The sequence below is a fragment of the Mercenaria mercenaria genome, chromosome 2 (assembly GCF_021730395.1).
Source record: "Mercenaria mercenaria strain notata chromosome 2, MADL_Memer_1, whole genome shotgun sequence".
Taxonomy (NCBI): Eukaryota; Metazoa; Mollusca; class Bivalvia; order Venerida; family Veneridae; genus Mercenaria; species Mercenaria mercenaria.
In genome coordinates, this window is record NC_069362.1 from 94,769,991 (window position 1) to 94,790,801 (window position 20,811).

The window sequence follows — 20,811 nt, forward strand, 5'->3', positions numbered from 1 at the left end:
ATATCTTTTCAAATCTGATCACTACGATAAAATTAGCAAAGAAAAAAACCTACATGTACGAAATAAACCTGAAGAATAAACTTCAGGATCAAAGAACTACTGATCAGCAGAGCCTTCATAAAGGAATAATTAATGACACTTCTCAAACACATATAGGTCCTAGTGATGAAAATGAATATATTTTACATCAGCTTTCTTTTACTCTCACAAGAGCCGTCCTCATAGAAATATGACACTTAAATAAGACGTATTATTTAGTGAATAAACAATATTTTATGAGCGTCCGGAAGACTTTGATATATTCTAGAAATGGTCTGGTACATACACCCAGATGTATATTAACTTACAATACCATTTTTATTAAGGGCGGAACTGATAAAGTTTGTAAGCAATCATACGCTATAATATATTGTCATTATGATTTATAAAGGATCTTCGTGTCCTAGTATTTTCAAATTATCCCATGCCTATAACAACTTTATGGGTATCTGGACGACCTTCGCCAAGAAGTCACTATAATAATAATTTTCTCTATCGCTGTATAGGTCATTAAATCCAGCACATATCTTATTATTCGTGGCTTACTTTAAGTGTGTATCTATTACTGCCCCTGTAACATATTTGGACCCGCAAAACCTAAATGTCTTCAAACAACAGCGTCAGCTATTTCTCCATTTAGCATGTATTACTATGAATTCCTATGGAATCAGCAAATAGTTGAAGCGATGTTAATGTCATCATAATGAATCAAACTTCCAAGTTTTCAAGAACTGCAAATATCGAGGGCTTGTGTTAGGCCCATACATCACATTAGAGCAATTCGTTCAGATTTAAATCTTTCCAGGATAATCATCCGAGATGAAAGTTAATTATAAAAGAAGTATATTTTTTCATTAAAATCAGCCTTTAGGTTGGTAACGCAACATCTTTAAATATTTGAGATTTGAATTTCTCAATGAATCCGTTCTGCTAGAGCGTGTTTTCAATGAAACGTTATAATATATGATCAAAAAATGCATTTAATAGCATTACCGCTATTGTAAAGTGTGTAAATATTTTACAAAACTTTCCTAGCAGAAAGTCTTCATGTATCTTGACTCAGTATTTTATATTTTCAGGTATTTTGGTAGCACGCAGGACATACATTTTTACTATAATAATAATAAAGTTACGCTAAAGCCGGCGCTGGAAGATATGAATAGTTTTGCACATTTCATTACCACCGTGAACAGACTAAATCAAACCGTATTCTATGCTTCCGGAAGAACTTTTCACAGATTTTATTTACTATTTGCAGATATATTTGGTTTTAAATTTTCTTACTAATCCGATGGAACTTTTGCTTCATCATTTATCAAAACTTGTCTTTCATTCGGATATTTTTTCTAACGACAGACATTATACGCTATGGAAATTTTCCAAATGTTTTAGGAAGATTATAAAATGTTTTGTTTAAAGAAGTTATAACACAACTATCTGGGACACCGCTTGGTGTTAAGGTTTTTCGCAGCTCGGCGCTACACTTCTATTTGTGTCAGACGGGACGAGACATGGGAAAGACCCTTTGATTCTTAACGTCCATAGGGAGTTGCTTTGATATTTATCGCTGGACATGTTTTGTCGGGCCCTTAATGGTGTTCCTTTTCTGATGTGCTTTCTATAAAGGCATTGAGTGCATGCGCATACGGTTTAATGTACACGGTCATTTTGTGTTTGTGTTTAGCATATTGTGCCTTTAGTTTCCATTATGTAAGGGATTCACCTGGCGGGGACACATTTTATTTACACTGTAACTTAAGAACATGGTGGGGATAGAGAGTTAGGGTTTGCATGTAATTAACTCGTTTAAGGTAGTGGACCTGCAATGACAATCGGCAATTTCCGTTGGTTTACGAATTCTCCGTATAAGATTTCAGTATTTTCCGGTTGTTATGAAAAAATAAGTTTCTGTTGTGTCCAAAGGATGCCGAAATCGCAGAAGAATGATATGTCATCGCAAGAAAATTGCCGATTGTCATTACGGGTCCAGTACCTTAAGCTCCCCGAAAACGTTTTTGCCACTAACCAATCAAAGGCTTACCTTTCTGTGTTCCTTACTATGTGTTTTCTTTGGTGCCTTAGTGTTACTTTGTATGTGTTTGTAATACGCCGATGTAGGGTATTCTTTGTGGATGCTGTATTCTTTGAACGTAGCTGTTGTTATTTTTTACAATTTATTTATTCGATGCCTTATGAATATTTGAGGATTACGTTTATATTGTGCTGCCTTAAATAAACATATTTAATGGCAGCCTGTCATAAAATGATATTTAGGATAAAATAGATTGATGTTTTTCTAACTTTTCAAAGAATATCGTCTGCAAAATATTCAACATCTAAGACATAGATAAAGATATTATCAGTTATGGTAGGCATCAATCTTGCTTCATCATGCCTCGCCCAGTTTTAATCAAAGAATATTTTATAAATCGTCCCACTCTATGCTATTTTTATAACATGAATTTTCCTATGTTACAAATCATATGATTAGCGACCATAATAATAAGTTGGCATATAGCGTATGAAATTTCGTTCGCTACTGTCTCAGTCATACAGTATGTAAAGTGTATATAAAACTATACATTTTAGAAAAGGTCTTTCCATTAACAAATAAAAATGAAACGCATCAAGCAGCTTTTTTCAAAAAAAAAAAAAAATATGGGTTGGATCATTTAAAGAATGCACGAGACTTTCAAATTATAATTGTCTCAACAAGGCTTATACGCTAATATCCAACATTGTTACTGTATTTTATGCACTAATTCCTGCTGAAAGATAACCGTGCGACCAATCTGACTAAGTACTTGATCTTCTAAACGAAGATCTGAGAACGACCCATTCACATTCGTCTTCTGTATATTTTGGATTTCCAAGATTGCTATTTTTATTTTCGCAAATCTATTTTTGTTTGAACCAATCAGACAACTTGTTCGAGTGTTAAAGAGTAATAAAAATTTGCAGTTAATTCAGGCCTCGAACCCGGGACCTCTCGCTTACAGAGCAAGTGCGCTACCGACTGAGCTAAACGGCTATCTGACATCTTTCAACATAAAAATTGTTAATATCAAATACCAAGGCATTTTAAAGCTTGCAGAATGTTGTAAGTTAACTTTTGATTGGCTAGCGGAAGGGTTGTCAGAACGAGGCCATCAATAGGTCGTTGTCAGATCCTATGCGTAGCGTAATAGGAGATGTACTTTAGTCAGATTGACTGTGCGACATAATTGTGTGTTATTTTGTGATCTTTTTATATATTTAAGGGATATAACTCTCCGTATACATATAATGTGACAGTATACAATTTATTTGAAGACAATATAAAAACCTTTTCATATACAGACGACAATTGTAACAAGGAAAATCTTTTAAAAAGCATTTCTCTACATAGAAGACTCTTATCACACCCTTATTCATGTGATACGCAGACCGTATTCAGCTCTTTCTTTAATTTGATATATGTTGGTATTTGAACAGGTTTTTATCATATTTATTAAACTTACTTATCATTTTGAGATATATCAATATTCTTGCTAGGTATACTAAGCGAAAGTTAGCTTTAAAACTGTGAACAGCGTCGTTTAGGATAAACGCTTCGTCTACATTTCACTCAGCGTAGCACAATCAGCAGAGTGAAACAAATTGACACTCTCGTCCAATCAGGCAGCGTGTTGCATAAATCTTTCATTTTGATAAATTATCTATAATGCGTTATCAAGTAATTTGATTTGCAAACTGAAGTCACGAGGCATGGGTCGGTAAAGGTCACGAATTCGTTCTTATAACGGCATTCGCCGGAAAAATATGTAATAAAGTTTCCACAAGCAGAGAATACTGTATTATATGCCGAAAATATTTTGTGAAGAGGATGCAATCTTTAGCTGTATGTCTTGCTCAAATAGTGATGATGGGTTAGACTTTTTATTCTGTTAAGTGATCTATAATTTTTGTTTAATAGAGTTTGTTTAAGGTAGTTCTGCACGTTTGATAAACCGGAAATGATGGCGTAACGTCATTTATCCGGAAAACGTAGAATAAAGCCTGGATTCGGCGTACGGAAATGAAAATCATTTTATGAATTAATGGAAATATGTTAGTAAATTTATTACGGTGGCACTGTTGCTATATTTCTAAAGTCAAAATATGATATTGAAACATATCACAAGTTAAAATAATCAAAGTAATGTGTTAAAATTTGCGTGAAATTTCCGGTTCACTTTAATCATGGTCAAATATCTCAAAAAAAGCACATGGACCTATACATTTTGTTTCACCAAATTATAGACCATGTATTTATTCACAACTGTGAGAAGTTTCATCAAAATCTATATTGTAGAAAGATTTCTATTCGCGAAAATGTTATGAAAGTAATGATTTTCCCATAGACTACCATTATGAAATATTCCGCGAGGTCCAAATTTTTCAAATCAGTTTAGCAAAAAATCAAGCACACGACCCTATCACTTTTATTTGCTGAATTCTCTATGTATATTCTGAAGTTTTGAAAAATCAGAGTTTTATCAAATTCTACATTGTAGAAAAAAATTCGATCCAAACTTGCAGAACTACCTTAAGTCAATTGTCTCTCAAACTCGAAGTATTATAATATTTAACTCGGTCAAATTTACTATCTTTTATCTATTATTTCAGTGTGGCCAGAAATTAATTGTCGAATTGAAAATTTTATAAATCTATTTTTGACAAACAAAGTTTAAATAATTATAAACGAAAGGCAACATATTGTAAAATATATGAGTTTCAATCGGGCAATCAAACGGTTACTTCTTTCGAACACTATTTAAGACCAATGTTATGTGAACTATACATTCGTTCATAATTAGCTTCCTAATTGACTATATTGACATTGTTAGGAACAGTTTCATGTGATGAGTATCATATTTCTTTTAATATGCACATAAAGAGATTATTGTGTTTTGCCATCGTCGTTTTATTTAACGAACAAACCAACTTAGACATCATCCTCGTGTCGCATTCTCACAGTCTCAAAAGAAGTAGATGTATAAGGAGAATTTTATTGAAATTTTATTTAACAAATACACACTTCAAAACAGTCACTTTTTATACCAACTTTATTTTTATCCGTTCAACTGAGAATGCAAATCCATTAAATAAGAGCATCATATAATAATTACTTATGACAATTTTGCTATGTTACAGAGAAAACATTATTGAGTTTGCATTTTCAGATAACGAAGCAAAGGATTACCTCTGATATTTACTTTCGAAACTGGGTGAACAGTCCTTGCAATAATTGTATTCACAACATTTCCAGATGCACGGAAACGAAGTGAAATTCAATAAAAGCTGACGCAAAGTCTTGAACTAAGTGGAAAACTCAATAAAGAAAACCTGCTTGTAAACATTTTAACATTTATATCTGGTATTTGAATGACACAAGTCTTACGAGCTGTCGTAATAACGTAAATATTACATCACAACTTAAGACAGGAACAGAGAATTAGTCAATATATAAGCATCATACATTCTATATATAAAACAAGTAGATGCAATCTACAGTAAATTAGACGGCAACAATATTTTATTATTATGTTGCGGATGTGCTCTGCATATGTTCCATAAATTCTTTTCGTAATTCATTCAATCACAAGAGCAAAGCAGATGATAGATAAAGTCACACAACTGAATTTTCACACAGGTATGTTTATTTTAAAGAAGTGATGCACTTTAGTCCTCTTGTGACTTAAATATCAGTGTGATACGAAAAACAATATATTACTTACGCATTTTTATACTTCTTGATATCTGTCTTTTATTGTTTTCGGTTCCATATATAAACACGGTCGCATAAACTTATTTTCAAGGGTAGGCATCTGTATGGTTCATGTTTAGCTGGAAATTGGTTCCCATTCCGTTCTGCTGTACCAAGATCATTTTTTTCCTTTTCTTATATCAAACACCATTGGCCTACGTGCCCGAATGCTTTGTTAAGGTCACTTCTGAAGAATAACATATCCTTCAATGCCGAATGTTCGAAACCCGCATGTCATGTTAAAGTCTTGAGGAGGTTATCAAGCTAGTTGTTCTATCCCAGGTCTGAAATAATTTCACATGATATTCTTCCACCTTAATATTAATAAAATCTTAAAGAAAACTACATGTTAGCATAGAATGCAACCAGGCAAAATAATTGAATTATTTGTTCAAATGAAATATATAAATGTCCGTTTATCACGAATTTATATTCAAATAAGTTTGTTAATACCGGTCAAAACACTGGAAATTTCTGAGATGATCTTGAGTGTCTCCCACCTAACTAAGAGGCATATACTTGTTCTTCCAAGGAAAGACGGGTACGCGTGTATCGGTGCTATACATCGGGCACGTTAAAGAACCAGATCTATTCGCTAAGTTAGTCGGACAGGCCTGTATCTACACCTGTTCTCTCTATCTGTTCTGGGGGCTTTATCTCACTATGTCCCTCTGGGCTTTATCTTCACTATGTCCCTCTGGTCAGATCGCTCGGAGTCTGTACTAGTAGAGGCTGTTTGGCTGCGTTTACTATATGTTAAGCGCCTTTGAACGTGTTTATCATGAAAAGGGCGCTATATAAATGTGGTATAATAATAATAATCATTTGTCCGAGTATAACCTTTAACAAAGAAATTGAATAACAATGCATCGACATTTTCGTGTACGAGTAAGTAAACCATGTATTTGGCATGACACTGTATTGTAGACAGGCACATTGAATAATTAGAGAAGCAATGAATAAGAAGCGTCATGCTTAAATAAATGTTTACCGTTGGATCTAAATACCGATATGAATTGTTTTTACAATACGAATATTGTCAGGGGGTCTTATACTTTACATGTAAGATTATCTCCTCATTTAATGTGATAAAATTATGAACTGATTATATATAACAGACAAAATGCTTCGAATTTGCTGTGTAATGTTGTCACCAACCTATGCTTTTATTTTACTGAAGAATGTAAAATGACTTAAAAGAAATAATTAAAATATGAACATCAGAAAAAATAAAAATGTAAATAAATTGTATCAGAATTTGTATCGATATAATTTTCTAAGCAGGGACTTCTATCGATAGTCTCTTTGTTTCTTTGTTTATTTAGCGCGGGTTTAGCGCCATTTTTACAGTATTTCAGCTATGTAACCTAATCAGTGTTCCTGGATTCTGTACCAGTACCATCTTGTTCTCTACAAGTAACTGCCAACTTCCCCACATGAATCAGTGGTGAATGATTTCAGACACAATGTATTTTATAAAATCGTCATGTAGAACATACGCCCCACCCGGGAATCGAACTCACGACCCCACGATCTGTAGATCTGCGCAAGGCTCTTAGAGTAACTGTTAAAACAACATTATTTTCTTTACAGTATTGAGATAGCATGACTTCCTGTGCTAATCTATTGAAGTAATTGTTACAATATTATTTTCCAAACACTATCGGGATAGCATGACTTCCTGTGCTAATCTATTGAAGTAATTGTTACAATATTATTTTCCAAACACTATCGGGATAGCATGATTTTCTGCGCTAATCTGTTAGAGTATATGTTAATAAAACATCATTTTCTAAACACTATCGAGATAGCAGCGACATTATACGCTAGTTTCTTAGAGTAACTGTAATAAATTAATAATAACATTATTTTGTAAGTATCGAGATAACAGCAACTTCCCGCGCTAGTTTCTTATATTAGCTGTTATAAGAACATTATTTTCTAAACTGTTTCGAGATAGAAGCGACTTTCTGCATTAGTCTCTTAGATTAACTGTTAATACATCAGTATTTTCTAAACAGCTTCGAGATCACATAACTTTCTGTCCTATTCTATTAGAGAAAATGTTATACAACATTATTTTCTGAGTATCGAGATGGCAGCGATTTCCTGTGCAAGTTTCTTAGAATACCTGTTATTATAATAATATTGTCTAAACAGTATCGAGATAATAGCGACCTCCTGTGCAAGTTCGTTTGAGTAACTGTTATTAAAACATTATTTTCTGAATAGTATCAAGAAAGCATGACTTCCTTAGCTAGTCTTGTATAGTAAATACAAATACATCGTTATTGTCAAAATATAATCGAGATAGCAGCGATTTACTGTGCTAGTCTCTCAGAGTAACTGTTATCATAACACTATTATACAGTACCGAGAAAACAGGGACTACCTACGCTATTCTCTTGGAGAAACTGCTTTTATAAAATAATTTCTTACAGCAATGAGATAGCAAACATTTTTTCTAAACACTATCGAGAAAGCAGCGGCTTCCTGCACTAGTATCGAAAAATAACTGTTACTACAACACTATTTTCTATACAGTGCCGAGATGGAAAAACTCCCTGCGCTATATTGCAAGACTCCCTGTGCTATATTCTTAGAGAAGCCGTTGTCCATGCTTACTTCTAGTGGAGACGGCTTTAAATATTTTGGTAGTCATAAAGGTCAAACAATCATGGTATGCCCCTACCAAATGAATCTTATGAGACTCATTTCTCCTTATTTGTGGAAGAACCTTGAAACTTGAACAGTAAGATTGTATTGCCAAACATGATTCTCCATGGGACCTTTGCTCCTAACCTGTTCACTTTGATTTGTTTGTTAACTCTCAAGTAGTACCGAGTTTGCTGTTATACAGCTTCTGAAGGAACCTTTCATAAATTTTATTTATTATCGGAATTTATATCTGGCTTTAAATTTTCCTATTAATCTGATGGTACTAATATTATAAGATTATTTCACTGGTTATAGGTGCAGATGGGAATTTCCGGCCTCGAGGGTAACTGTTTAGGCGGTAACGAGGTTCCTACCGAGTTACCGCCTAAACAGTTACCCGAGAGCCGGATATTCCCAGCTGCTCCTATAACCAGTGACAGAATCTTTTTCTTGCATACTGATATCAAGATATAATAATAAAAATAAAATCAGTCGAACGACTTTCTTTTTAGAACTATTTCTTATAGTAGCGTATGTAAACAAAGCGCGGGAAAGCAACGTACGTAAACAGGAAAGACGCCATGACGTTTCAAAGACAAATAACAATGTTTAGTTCCGGTTTTGTTTGATCAGTTGCAGCGTAACGTTATGAATTTTTGATAAAATAACGTGTTTTGAATCGAGAAATATACTATCAGGAACAAAGAGGAACTGTCAAGGTACTGGATTTTTATTCCGTTTTTCGAAATAAAATATAAAAAACTACATAAATCTTCTACATATATGTAGTTCGTAATACGTCATTTAAAGCACGAGAGTCATCTTACACCCCGTGGTGTAAGATGGATTTTTCCAGCACCGGTAAAATTACCGGAAATCCCCGTCTGGTATGCAAGAAATAAGATTCTTTCACTGGTTGTAGGTGCAGATGGGAATTTCCGGCCTCGAGGGTAACTGTTTAGGCGGTAACGAGGTTCCTACCGAGTTACCGCCTAAACAGTTACCCGAGAGCCGGATATTCCCATCTGCACCTATAACCAGTGACAGAATCTTTTTCTTGCATACCGATATCAAGATATAATAATAAAAATAAAATCAGACGAACGGCTTTCTTTTTAGAACTATTTCTTATAGCAGCGTATTTAAACAAAGCGCGGGAAAGCAACGTCCGTAAACAGGAAAGACGTCATGACGTTTCAAAGACAAATAACAGTTGATCAGTTGCAGCGTAACGTTATGAATTTTTGATAAAATAACGTGTTTTGAATCGAGAAATATACTATCAGGAACAAAGAGGAACTGTCAAGGTACTGGATTTTTATTCCGTTTTTCGAAATAAAATATAAATAACTACATTAATCTTCTACATATATGTAGTTCGTAATACGTCATTTAAAGCACGAGAGTCATTTTTCCAGCACCGGTAGAAATACCGGAAATCCCCGTCTGGTATGCAAGAAAAAACCTAACTTTTATGCAAAGATTGTTTTCTAATGTCGTAAATAATGTGCTATGGAAATTCTCCAAATGTTTTCGTAAGATATAAAGAGTTTTGCTTAAAGCGGTTATGACACAACTATTTGGAGACATACCACATGCTTGGTGTTCAGCCGTTTTTGCAGCTCGGCGCTACACTTCCCTGTTTGTTTGTTTGTTTGTTTGTTTTCAGGCGAGACATGGGAAAGACCTTTTCCACCGGGACTGTGCTGCTTTGATATTTATCGTCTGGTCTGTTTTGTCCTAAATGGTGTTTCTCTTTTGATGTGATTTCAACAAAGGCGTCGAGTACATGCGCAGATGGTTTTATATATTTCTATATTTCTATTCAATTTGTGTCTAGCATGCATATTGCGCCTTTTGTTAACATTATGTAAGGGAATCATTTTGCGGGAATACATTTTATTTACACTGTAGTATAACTTTGAACATGGTGCGTATAAAGAGTGCGGGATTGCATAAAATTAACTTATTTAAGCTCCCTAACTGTGTTTTTGCTTCTTACCGTCCCAGGGCGGTGACTTAATGTGTTCCCTAATGTACTTTGTCTGTGCTAATTGTTTTACTTTGTTGTGCTTGTAATCCGCCGATGTAGGTTATTGTTTTGGGACACTTGGAACGTAGCTGTTCGGGAACTTGGATACCACAGTAAAAAACGAGTATGCGCTGATTCACTTTACAATTTTATTCTCTAGCGTAGCGTAGCGATTCTCTGAAATTACAAACAATTATACATATAATAAAAGGTATATTTAAATCACAGGTAAAACATATATTCAACAATATATTCAAAGCGACAATTACATTTCTTACGCAAATATCTCTAATTAAATTTCTTAAACATGCTAAATAGTATTCAAGTGCAAATATTTAATAAGCAACCTTTTAAAACAAAACACCCAATTTCAATTGATAAATCTTACCGATTTTTTAATTTTACCAAGTTTTACATCAAGTTCCTGAATTGAAATATATGTTTGCGCTAACGGAAGCGACGTTCAAAACAATAACAACAGAAAATGATGACGTCGACGTCAATGTTTAGACGTCGCGTAAAAGCGCGTTAGAAAAAGGCGGTAAAGACGTAAATTCAAATTAGAAATGTAATACGTTTCTAACAGTCCTCGCCATGAAATTTCCAGATTTCATAACAGAATTCAAATTTATCATAAACATGTATGTTAGAAATTAATGTAGTATCATTAACAGTCTTGATAATTACGCTTTTCGAATAAATACCCTAGCACAGTCCTTTGACTTGAAAGCGCACTACTTCCATTTAAATGCTGTTATTTATCCTCTTTGGAATATTTACAAGTATATTTTTTTCATGATATCAGCGTCACTTCTGAGAAAGTGTCTATGTAACTTCATTTTAAAACGGCAGCTGATAAGTTCGAGTTACAAATTGCCCGGATTGTTCGTACACAGATCATTCGTACTCTTAAGCTTAAGCTGAACTTTCAAGTAGGCACAACTTCGTAATTGGTTTCACTGTTTGTGTATTTTTATACTTTACAATACAGCTTCGTACATGTCCATCACGGCTTTTGTTTGTTTTTACAATTCTTCCCAATGGCCATTTTCCTCTTAGGGTACTTTCGTCAAACACTAGCACAATATCACCTACACGTAAATCGGTGGTCTTTCTTTGCCATTTTTGTCTCTGTTGTATAGCTGGTAAGTATTCCCGTATCCATCTTCTCCAGAAAACGTTTGAGAGATATTGCACCTGTTTCCACCATCGTTTTACATATGTGTCATTCTTATTATATATTCCCCTTGGAATACTACTGTTAGACTTCATTAGTAGTAGCATATTTGGTGTAAGGGCAGACATGTCTTCAGGATCATCGCTAGCCTTGGTTATTGGTCTATCGTTCAGGATTCTTTCAGTTTCTGTCATCAGCGTAACTAATTGTTCAATTGTGAGCAATTGTTGTCTGACCAACGCTTTTAAAATTGTTAGTGTGGAACAAACCATCCTTTCCTAGGCTCCTCCTCTATGACTCGCTTGAGGCGGGTTAAAGTGCCATTCTATTTCCTTTTCTGTCATATATTTCCCTATTACTGAAGAGTTCCATTCTTGTATCGACTGCCGCAGCTGACGATCGCCACCTACAAGATTTGTGCCATTGTCACTATACACCTTCTTTGGATATCCTCTGCGACAGGTAAAGCGTTGAAATGCTGCGACGAAGGAGTTAGTTGTCAAACTATGACAGACCTCCAGGTGTACCGCTCTAGTTGAAAGACAGATGAAAAGGCAGCCATATCTTTTCACACGTGTGATGCCTTCTTTTACAATAAGTGGACCAAAGTAATCTATTCCAACGTAAGAGAAAGGGGTTTCATCTGGTGTCGTCTGCTCTTCCAGAAGAGGCGCCATCTGTTGTTGTAGCAGGGGGGAGTGTTGTCGTCTGCACACTATGCAACTTCTCACTACACCTTTTACAGCACTCAGTCCTCGTACTATTCAGTATTTCTCACGCGAGATTGCAAGTGCCTGTTGTTTTCCGGCATGACCGTTATTCTCATGAATATGTCGAATTATTAATTTTGTTAAAGTGTGCTTGCTTGGTAGTATGATTGGACATTTACTCGGGTTTCGAAATCGTATACGTCCTTGTACTCGGATTAGTTTGTCACATATATTGGGGTTAAGGGATGCAATACTGCTATCAGTTTTGACTGGCTTGTATTGTTTTAAGTTATTCATCTCATGTGCGAATGTTTCCTTTTGTACATGTATCAGTAATTCATGTTCTGCTTTCTGGATTTACGCTTATGTTATGTTTCTTTCTTCCATGTCAAGTTCGTGATTTAAGTATAATTTCTGTCTGCAAAATACCTTGTATCTAAGTAACCACGCGACTGCTCTTCTAAGTTTAGTCCAATTTGAGTAGCGGTCAATGATATCATCTGGACTTCTATTAGTCATTGTGATGTTTATCTTGACTTCTCTCTTCACTTCTGTATCATTGCCGGTTACTTCCGGTGCAAGCTGATTCTGTGGCCACTGAGTATGATCTTTTCTTAGAAAATCTGGTCCATTTAGCCAAATATATAGATTCTTAGTGTCATTCGCATGTATGCCCCTTGAAGCTATATCTGCGGGATTCGACTTTGTGTCAATATGGCGCCACAGGTCTGGTGAGGTAGTATTATGTATAATGCTGAGTCTGTTGCCAACGAATGTCTTGAACCGTTTTGATACGTTCTTTATGTATCCTAATACGATCATGGAATCAGTCCAGAAGGTAACTTGATCAATCTTTATATCTAGTTCATCGGACAACATCGCATAAATACGACAAGCGACAACAGATCCGGATAACTCAAGACGTGGTATAGACATCTGTTTGATCGGGGCTAAACCAGATTTTCCTATGAATAGAGAACACGTTACATTGTCATAGGTATCAACAAATCGAATGTAAGCACAGGCTCTATAGGCGGTTTCGGATCCATCACTAAATATATGCAGTTCCGTAGATTTAACACAGTCACTTGGTCGGAAACAGCGGTTTACAGGCACTTTCTCCAGACAAGGTAAGGTTGATAGCCAGGTATGCCATTCATTGTTGATTCTCTGTGGTATCTGGTCATCCCAGCCGATCTTCAGTCTGCACAGGCTCTGTATTATTGCTTTAGCTTGAAGTGTAACGGGCGAGACGAGTCCCAGTGGGTCGTATATTGAACTTACAACTGATAGAATGCCGCGTCTCGTGTGTGGCTTATCGGACAGCTTGACTTTAATCTGGATTCTGTCGTCGTTAACATTCCATTGCACACCAAGTGCTCGATTACATGGTAAAGTTTCGTCTAGACTCAGACTGACGACAGATGGTGCGAGTTCAGATTCTGGAATAGCGTTCAGTACAGCCCTACTGTTACTTAACCACTTCGTAAGTCGGAATCCGCCTAACTTCATTAGTGTTTGCAGATCTGTAGCCAGCATGATAGCTTTATCATCCGTTTCTACAGACTTCAGACAATCATCGACATAAAAATCTCGTTCTACTGTAGAAACCACTTCCTTTTCAAATAAACGGGGATTGTCGGTTGCAGTACGCTTTAAGGCATATGCTGCACAACTGGGTGATGATGTAGCTCCAAACAAATGTACCTTGATACGATAGCACTTTGGCTGATGTATGATGTCACCACCTGGCCACCATAGAAATCTTAAAGCATCACACTCTTCTTCCGTAACACGCACCTGGTGAAACATTGCTTCGATCTGCGGCTAGAGCTACCTTCTCTTTCCTAAATCGTATGAGAACTCCTACTAGACTGTTCATTAAGTCCGGTCCTTGCAGTAATTGGCTGTTCAGTGAAATGCCGTGGTACTTAGCAGCACAATCGAAAACTACACGTACATTGCCTGGCTTGTTCACATTTGTTACTGGGTGGTGTGGTAAGTACCATGTACGTCTAGAAATATTTTCAAGGCCATCTTTCACCTCTTCTGCGTATCCTTTCTCAATACAAGTGCATATCATAATTATCGTCTCAATGTTATGAAACGGCTATATTATTTCCTTCATTTGCATGCAAACAACTGCTGATTAAATTACTAAGATCTCATAACTATCTTCTCGATCCCGCAGAAAAGATGCTTTATCAGTCATTGACCGATATTTGATCAATAAAACTTTCCTTTAATCTTTTATCAATAATTAATCTCATTATAATATCAAATATACCGACAAACAAACATTCAAGATAATCTGGAAATAGACTACGCAATTCTCACGGTGTGTGAAAATGTTTAATTAACCGATACATTCTGACCGCCGAAGGTGTGAAAAATTTTGAAACCTCTGCTCGAGTTAGCCAAAAGAAACAAAGAGTAAATTCATATACATGGACCAGGTGTCATGCTCGAGCGATCGAGTTATCGATGCTCGACCCAGCCAAGGTAATATCACATAGAAAATAGAAGGAAATCGGCCGGGACCACATGAATTGCTCGAGCGAGCCCGGGTGCTCGAGTTATCGATGCTCGAGCTAGCGGTGTTTCATTGTATAATCATTCAGGGATGTTGTATACATTTTACGTAATTCCGGGTCACGTGACAGTTTACGTTTCAGTTGTTGTAGGCGTACTTAGGCAAGAGCTATATTGTTCGGCAAGGATGCATTCTCCTTCCTGCATGGTAATCCAATTTTGTAGTGACCATCTTCATGGGTAAGAGATGATTCCACAATATGCAGAGCATGTTTGTCTTCAACAGACATAGATTCATTTTCATTCAATGATCTATCATTAAATTCTGTATTCCACATTCTTTCCAGTTGCTGTTGCAGTAACACGTCTCTGGATTGTTCAAAGTGGACATTAACGGTATCAGGTGCACAAGTGTCTTGAACTGGACCACGTACTGCCCATCCTAACTGTGATCGCACAGCGTACGGTTGATCACTGTTTCCAGAACGCACTTCGAGTGGAATATGTGCAGCTGGAGAATCTGTACCGATCAGTAGCATAACATTGTTTGTGTCAATTTGGGGTATGTCTATATCTGATAAGTAGGGTAATTTCTTTAAGTCAACATTTACTGCTCCGGATCTTGTTGAGATTGGAAGCTCCTTCACTGACCACACCTTGGAAAGTGTCACTTCTTCATTTCTGTTTTCGTCCACCGCCATTACAGTAAGATCTATTTCCTGTCCGTGAATGGTACTACTTGTTGAGTTCACCGTTGAAATATTGAATGTAACAGGTTTACTTGTGACGTTCAAAGACTGTAACAACCTCTCATCACATAAGGTTTTATATGCACCGTCATCTAACAGAGCGTATGTCTGACAGGAATTTCCATTTTCAGCATTCACAATAACTGGTATAATTCCTAAACAGTTCTTCACATTTGAGTTCTTCACAGATGCACAAGTCACAGCCTTTGTCGCCGAAGATTCAGGATTGGGTCTGCTCCAACTATGTAACAACATATTATGTTTCACTTCGCAACCGGGTACCGTACATGACTTTGGTTTTCTGCAGTTGCTAGATGAATGGTTGCCTTTCAAAGAGTTGTAACACAACTTGAATTTTCCCACCAGTTCTTTTCTCTCATTTAGTCTCATCGATTTAAATTTGCTACATACAGATACATCCAGGCAGTTACCATGGCAACAACGGCACTTTCTTTCATTTCTTCTCTGATCAGAATTACTGTGTGTGGTCAATGTAGTTACATCTTTTACAGGCTTTGTACCGTGCGGTTTACCGGAAGTTGACTTCGCTGTTCGATTTTCTTTAATGAGATCGATTCCATACATTGAACTGGCAACACGTGATTTCTCATCAACGAATTTCACTAAGTCGGTAAAATGTACTTCCCTGCCAGATTTGTTAATTACATGTGCTATATCAACCCATTTCACTCTCAGATGCATAGGCAACCGTTTCACAATTCGCCTCAAGTTTTCAGAATTATCTACATCCGAATTATATCCTAGTTGCGATAAAGTTATTTCACACCTTTGCATTTCTAATACCAATTTTGATAGTCCGTCTGTATCAGATGCTGCTATCTGTGGACCGTATACTAACTTTTCAATATATGTTCTAGCGATCACGTGCGGCCTTCCATAACGTGAGAACAAGATGTCACGTGCGCGCCTGTATCCTTCACTGGGTTCCAACAAAACACAATCTTCAATACAACACTTTGCTTCACCGTAACAGTACTGTATTAAATAGCTCAACCTAAGCCTATCATAAGTAATTTTACTTTCGATATTAGTTTCGAAGTTTTTGACGAACTTACAATATTCAGTTGGCTTGCCGCTAAATGGGAGTAATTCCGGTTTCGGAAGATTGAACCCTTCACGAAGTGTAGATGCAAGTTTCTGGAACGCTACGTCTATTGTAGAAACACTAACCTCGGAGTTCATATTGTCTATAGTATGCGCACTCATAGCCTCATCTTGATTATGCCCTTGATCACGTGCACTGCTACACATATCATTATAGTTTATATTCCTTCCGGTAGAAGACGTACTTGCTGTCGTATGGGTTTTAGGCAGAAGAATACAATCACTGTCTGTACCTGTCACATTTCCAGTAACGGAAGTTGTTTCACCGGAAGTAGAATTGTTCGGGAACTTAGATACCACAGTAAAAAACGAGTATGCGCTGATTCACATTACAATTTTATTCTCTAGCGTAGCGTAGCGATTCTCTGAAATTACAAACAATTATACATATAATAAAAAGTATATTTAAATCACAGGTAAAAACATATATTCAACATTCTAACATGGTTCGATTTGATTTCCAGTTAAATAAAGAAGGAAATCAAGATCTGTATATTCTGTGATAAACAACGGTTGACGCGCGGACCAGTAAGAGAGCACTATGACGTCAATTATGACGTCAAATTGCCGCATGAAGTCCGATACATTATTCCTCTGGTAAATGAAGTCCAGCATAATATTTATTAAAATATGTCAATGAGCATGTCAGAATGAAAACAATCAAGGCCTTCTTGTGATTTATCGTCTAATTTACCACGATTCATCGTTCAGATGCTTCAGTATCTAATCACTCGGGCTAACGCCCTCGTGGTTCAATTCCTACGCATCTGAACTCTGAACCGTGGTAAATTAGACGATAAACCACTCGAAGGCCTTGATTATTTGTTCAATATATTCAAAGCGACAGTTACATTTCTTACGCAAATATCTCTAATTAAATTTCTTAAACACGCTAAATAGTATTCAAGTGCAAATATTTAATAAGCAACCTTTTAAAACAAAACACTCAATTTCAATTCGATAAATCTTACCGATTTTTGATCTTTACCAAGTTTTTGCCACTGACCGTTCCAAGGCGGTGCCCCACTCTGTTACTTTGTTTGTTCGTTTTGTCCTCTTGTGTAGGCTTTGTGTGTGTGCACGTGTATGTGTATGTGTGTGTGTTTGTGGTGTGCACGTCTGCGTGCTGTAGGTTTCGTTTTGGGGAGGCTGCGATTTTGGTACGTGGCAATCCCTGTTTGATATTTGTCTTTGTTTTTTTTACATCAAAGTCCTGAATTGAAATATATGTTTGCGCTAACGGAAGCGACGTTCAAAACAATAACAACCGAAAATGATGACGTCGACGTCAGTGTGTGGACGTCGCGTAAAAGCGCGTTAGAAAAGGCGGTAAAGACGTAAATTCAAATTAGAAATGTAATACGTTTCTTACAGTTGCTATTCCTATTGGATCGTTGCCCTTTTTTTAATTATAATTTATTTATTCGATTTCTATTATATTTTGATTCCTTACATAAACATATTTAATGGCATCCTGTCAAAAAATAACATTTGGGATAATATAGATTGATGTTTTCCTATCTTTTCAAAGAATATCGTCAGGAAAAAGTTCAACATCTAAGACATAGATAAAGATATTATATCAGTTACAGTAGGCAATAATCTTGCTTCTTAATGCCTCGTTCAATCAAACAATACCGGTATTTTATACATCGTTCCGCCCTATGTGATTTTTATCACACAACTTATCCTATGTAATAAATAATTTGATCAGTGATAAAATTTGCGACTGTAATTTTAAGGTGGCATATAGCGTATGAAGTTTCGTTCTCTAGAATCTCAGACATACAGTAACTATGTAGAGTGTATAAAATCTATAAATTTAGAAAAGGTCTTTTAAAACCCCAAACAAAAACGTATTAAGGAGTTTTTTTATCAATAAAAAAGATATTGGTAATTTAAGGACACCACGAGTCTTGCCCATTATAAATGTTTGAACAAGGCTGACAACTCTATGCAAGCCCCTAATACACAATAGTGTTTCTGCATTTTATGCACTTATTGTTGCTCAAACGTAACCGTAAAAATCTTTAGTTATTTTATGTAATATTTATATATGTTTAAGGGATATAGTTAAAGTCATAACTGAATTTGAATGCTGGATTTTCACATGTAGTTGAACTCCGTGCCCGAATGGTTAAGATCGTTTCTTGCGAATCACATCACCTTAACCGCTTTCAAGTTCGAGACCCGAATGATATGTAGAAGTCTTGAGGAGGCTAGCAATCTGTCTTGTTTTATCCCAGATTTGCCTTCTGGTGGATATTCTTCCAACTTAATATTGATTAAAGCTAAAAGAAAACCATCCGTAAGCATAGAACGCAACCAGGCAAATTAATTGCAGACTCGGTTTGGTTCTTACAGCGGGCGTTATCACGGATTTTATAAACTTGTACGTATTAAAATCTTTACTTCTGTGCAGTTACAAATCATTGAATAATTCACAAGCAAAGACACAAAATAAATTGTTACCACTTAAGCAATGATTATACTACATTAAATAAATGTTAGCTTATCACTGAATCTAAATGGCGATAGGCAGTGTTTTTCCAGTACGAATATGTCATTAACATGTAAGATAACCTACTCATATAATGTGACTTAATTATGAATTGATTATATAACAAGCGAAACACTTCGATCTTTTTCTATCGATACTGTTTAATGCATCACTGTAATAGCTGGGACGTCGTGCGCTTTTCTCCACCAGTAACTATTACTACAAAACTATGTTCTTCACAGTATCGAGGTAGCATGGTATCCTGTGCTATCGAGATACATGTAGCGATTTTGTGCGCTATTCTCTTAGACTAGATTAACTGTTATGAGAACACTATTTTATAAACATTTTCAAAAGAGTATCGATTTCCTGCAATAGTCTATTAGCGTAACTGTTGATACAACACTAATTTTCTATACAGTAGCGAGATAGCATGACTTCCTGCGCATTTCCTTTAGAGAAACTGTTAACACAACATTATTTTCTAAACTGTATCGAGATACATGAAGTATGATTTTCTGCGCCAGCCTGTCATAGTACCTATTAATACAACGCTATTTTCTTAACAGTATCGAGATTGCAAGACTTCATGCACTTGTCTCTTAAGAGTAACTGAAAATAAAAATGATTAGTTTGATTGAACGCTTATACAATGACATATTTAGTTGCGTTGTACATTTAATTGAACAAACTTTAAAAATATAAAGCTCACATAAACTTGCTGTTATCGCATATAAAACAAATATCAAAAAAAATTTAAAACAATGCAATGAAGTCTCTAAAATACAGTGTCTTAATCATTCCGCAGTTTTGGACCAATAGGTAAGAAACTTGGGGGTGGGGGCGGGGGTTTCATGCCCCCGTATCCCCCTAGCTGGTCGGCTACTTTTCTGTTTCAGCCTGTTAAACAAAAACTTACTGGCAAGACTGTACTTGTAAACGGCTAACATCCATAAAAATCACATCAAATTATTTAGCGTATAAAAACATGTTTGTCATAGTAAGGGTTCGGTCGGACCATCACCCCCCCCCCCCCCCCCACACACACACCCCACCCATGAGAAAATTGGCTGAATCCGCGCATGGTCTACTAGGACAACTCTGTAAGCAGTTCTATAAAATACATTGGTGTTCTGCCAATTGAAAGAAAAACTCAATAATAATCTCTTAAACGCACTCATTTCTTTCACTGGGCAAGTTTTGCACACATGTTTTGAATAGTATATTACGTGCATCTCTACGTTAGGTTCACCATACAGTATGACATTACAGTAATCTAGATGTGAAATAACTTGGGACAAAACTAACATTTAAGTGGCTGCTTTGGTTAAATATTTTCGGATTTTCTTCATTCGTAGTAACTATTACTACAAAACCATTTTCTTCACAGTCCGGAGATAGCATGACTTCTTGAGCAAGTCTATTAGAGAAACTGTTAATACAACATTATTTTCTAAACAGTATCGAAATAATCCCTGCGTTTGTCATTTTATTAGAATAA

At 36.0% G+C, this 20,811-nt stretch overlaps 2 protein-coding genes and 1 long non-coding RNA gene across 3 annotated transcripts; all 3 read right to left on the bottom strand.

The window, feature by feature from the left end:
• Positions 1–5,112: 5,112 nt before the first annotated feature.
• On the bottom strand, positions 5,113–10,553 carry LOC123562914 (uncharacterized). Its single transcript, XR_006688677.2, has 2 exons — positions 10,488–10,553; positions 5,113–6,111 (listed from the first exon to the last, which is right to left on the bottom strand). It is a non-coding gene; the product is annotated as an uncharacterized LOC123562914 (long non-coding RNA).
• A 2,214-nt stretch (positions 10,554–12,767) lies between these two features.
• Positions 12,768–14,216, bottom strand: LOC128549770 (uncharacterized). Its single transcript, XM_053527323.1, has one exon. It carries the CDS (start codon positions 14,214–14,216, stop codon positions 12,768–12,770), a length of 1,449 nt encoding a protein of 482 aa, XP_053383298.1.
• Positions 14,217–15,094: 878 nt separating this feature from the next.
• Positions 15,095–16,957, bottom strand: LOC128549771 (uncharacterized). Its single transcript, XM_053527325.1, has one exon. It carries the CDS (start codon positions 16,955–16,957, stop codon positions 15,095–15,097), a length of 1,863 nt encoding a protein of 620 aa, XP_053383300.1.
• Between the last annotated feature and the right edge of the window lie 3,854 nt (positions 16,958–20,811).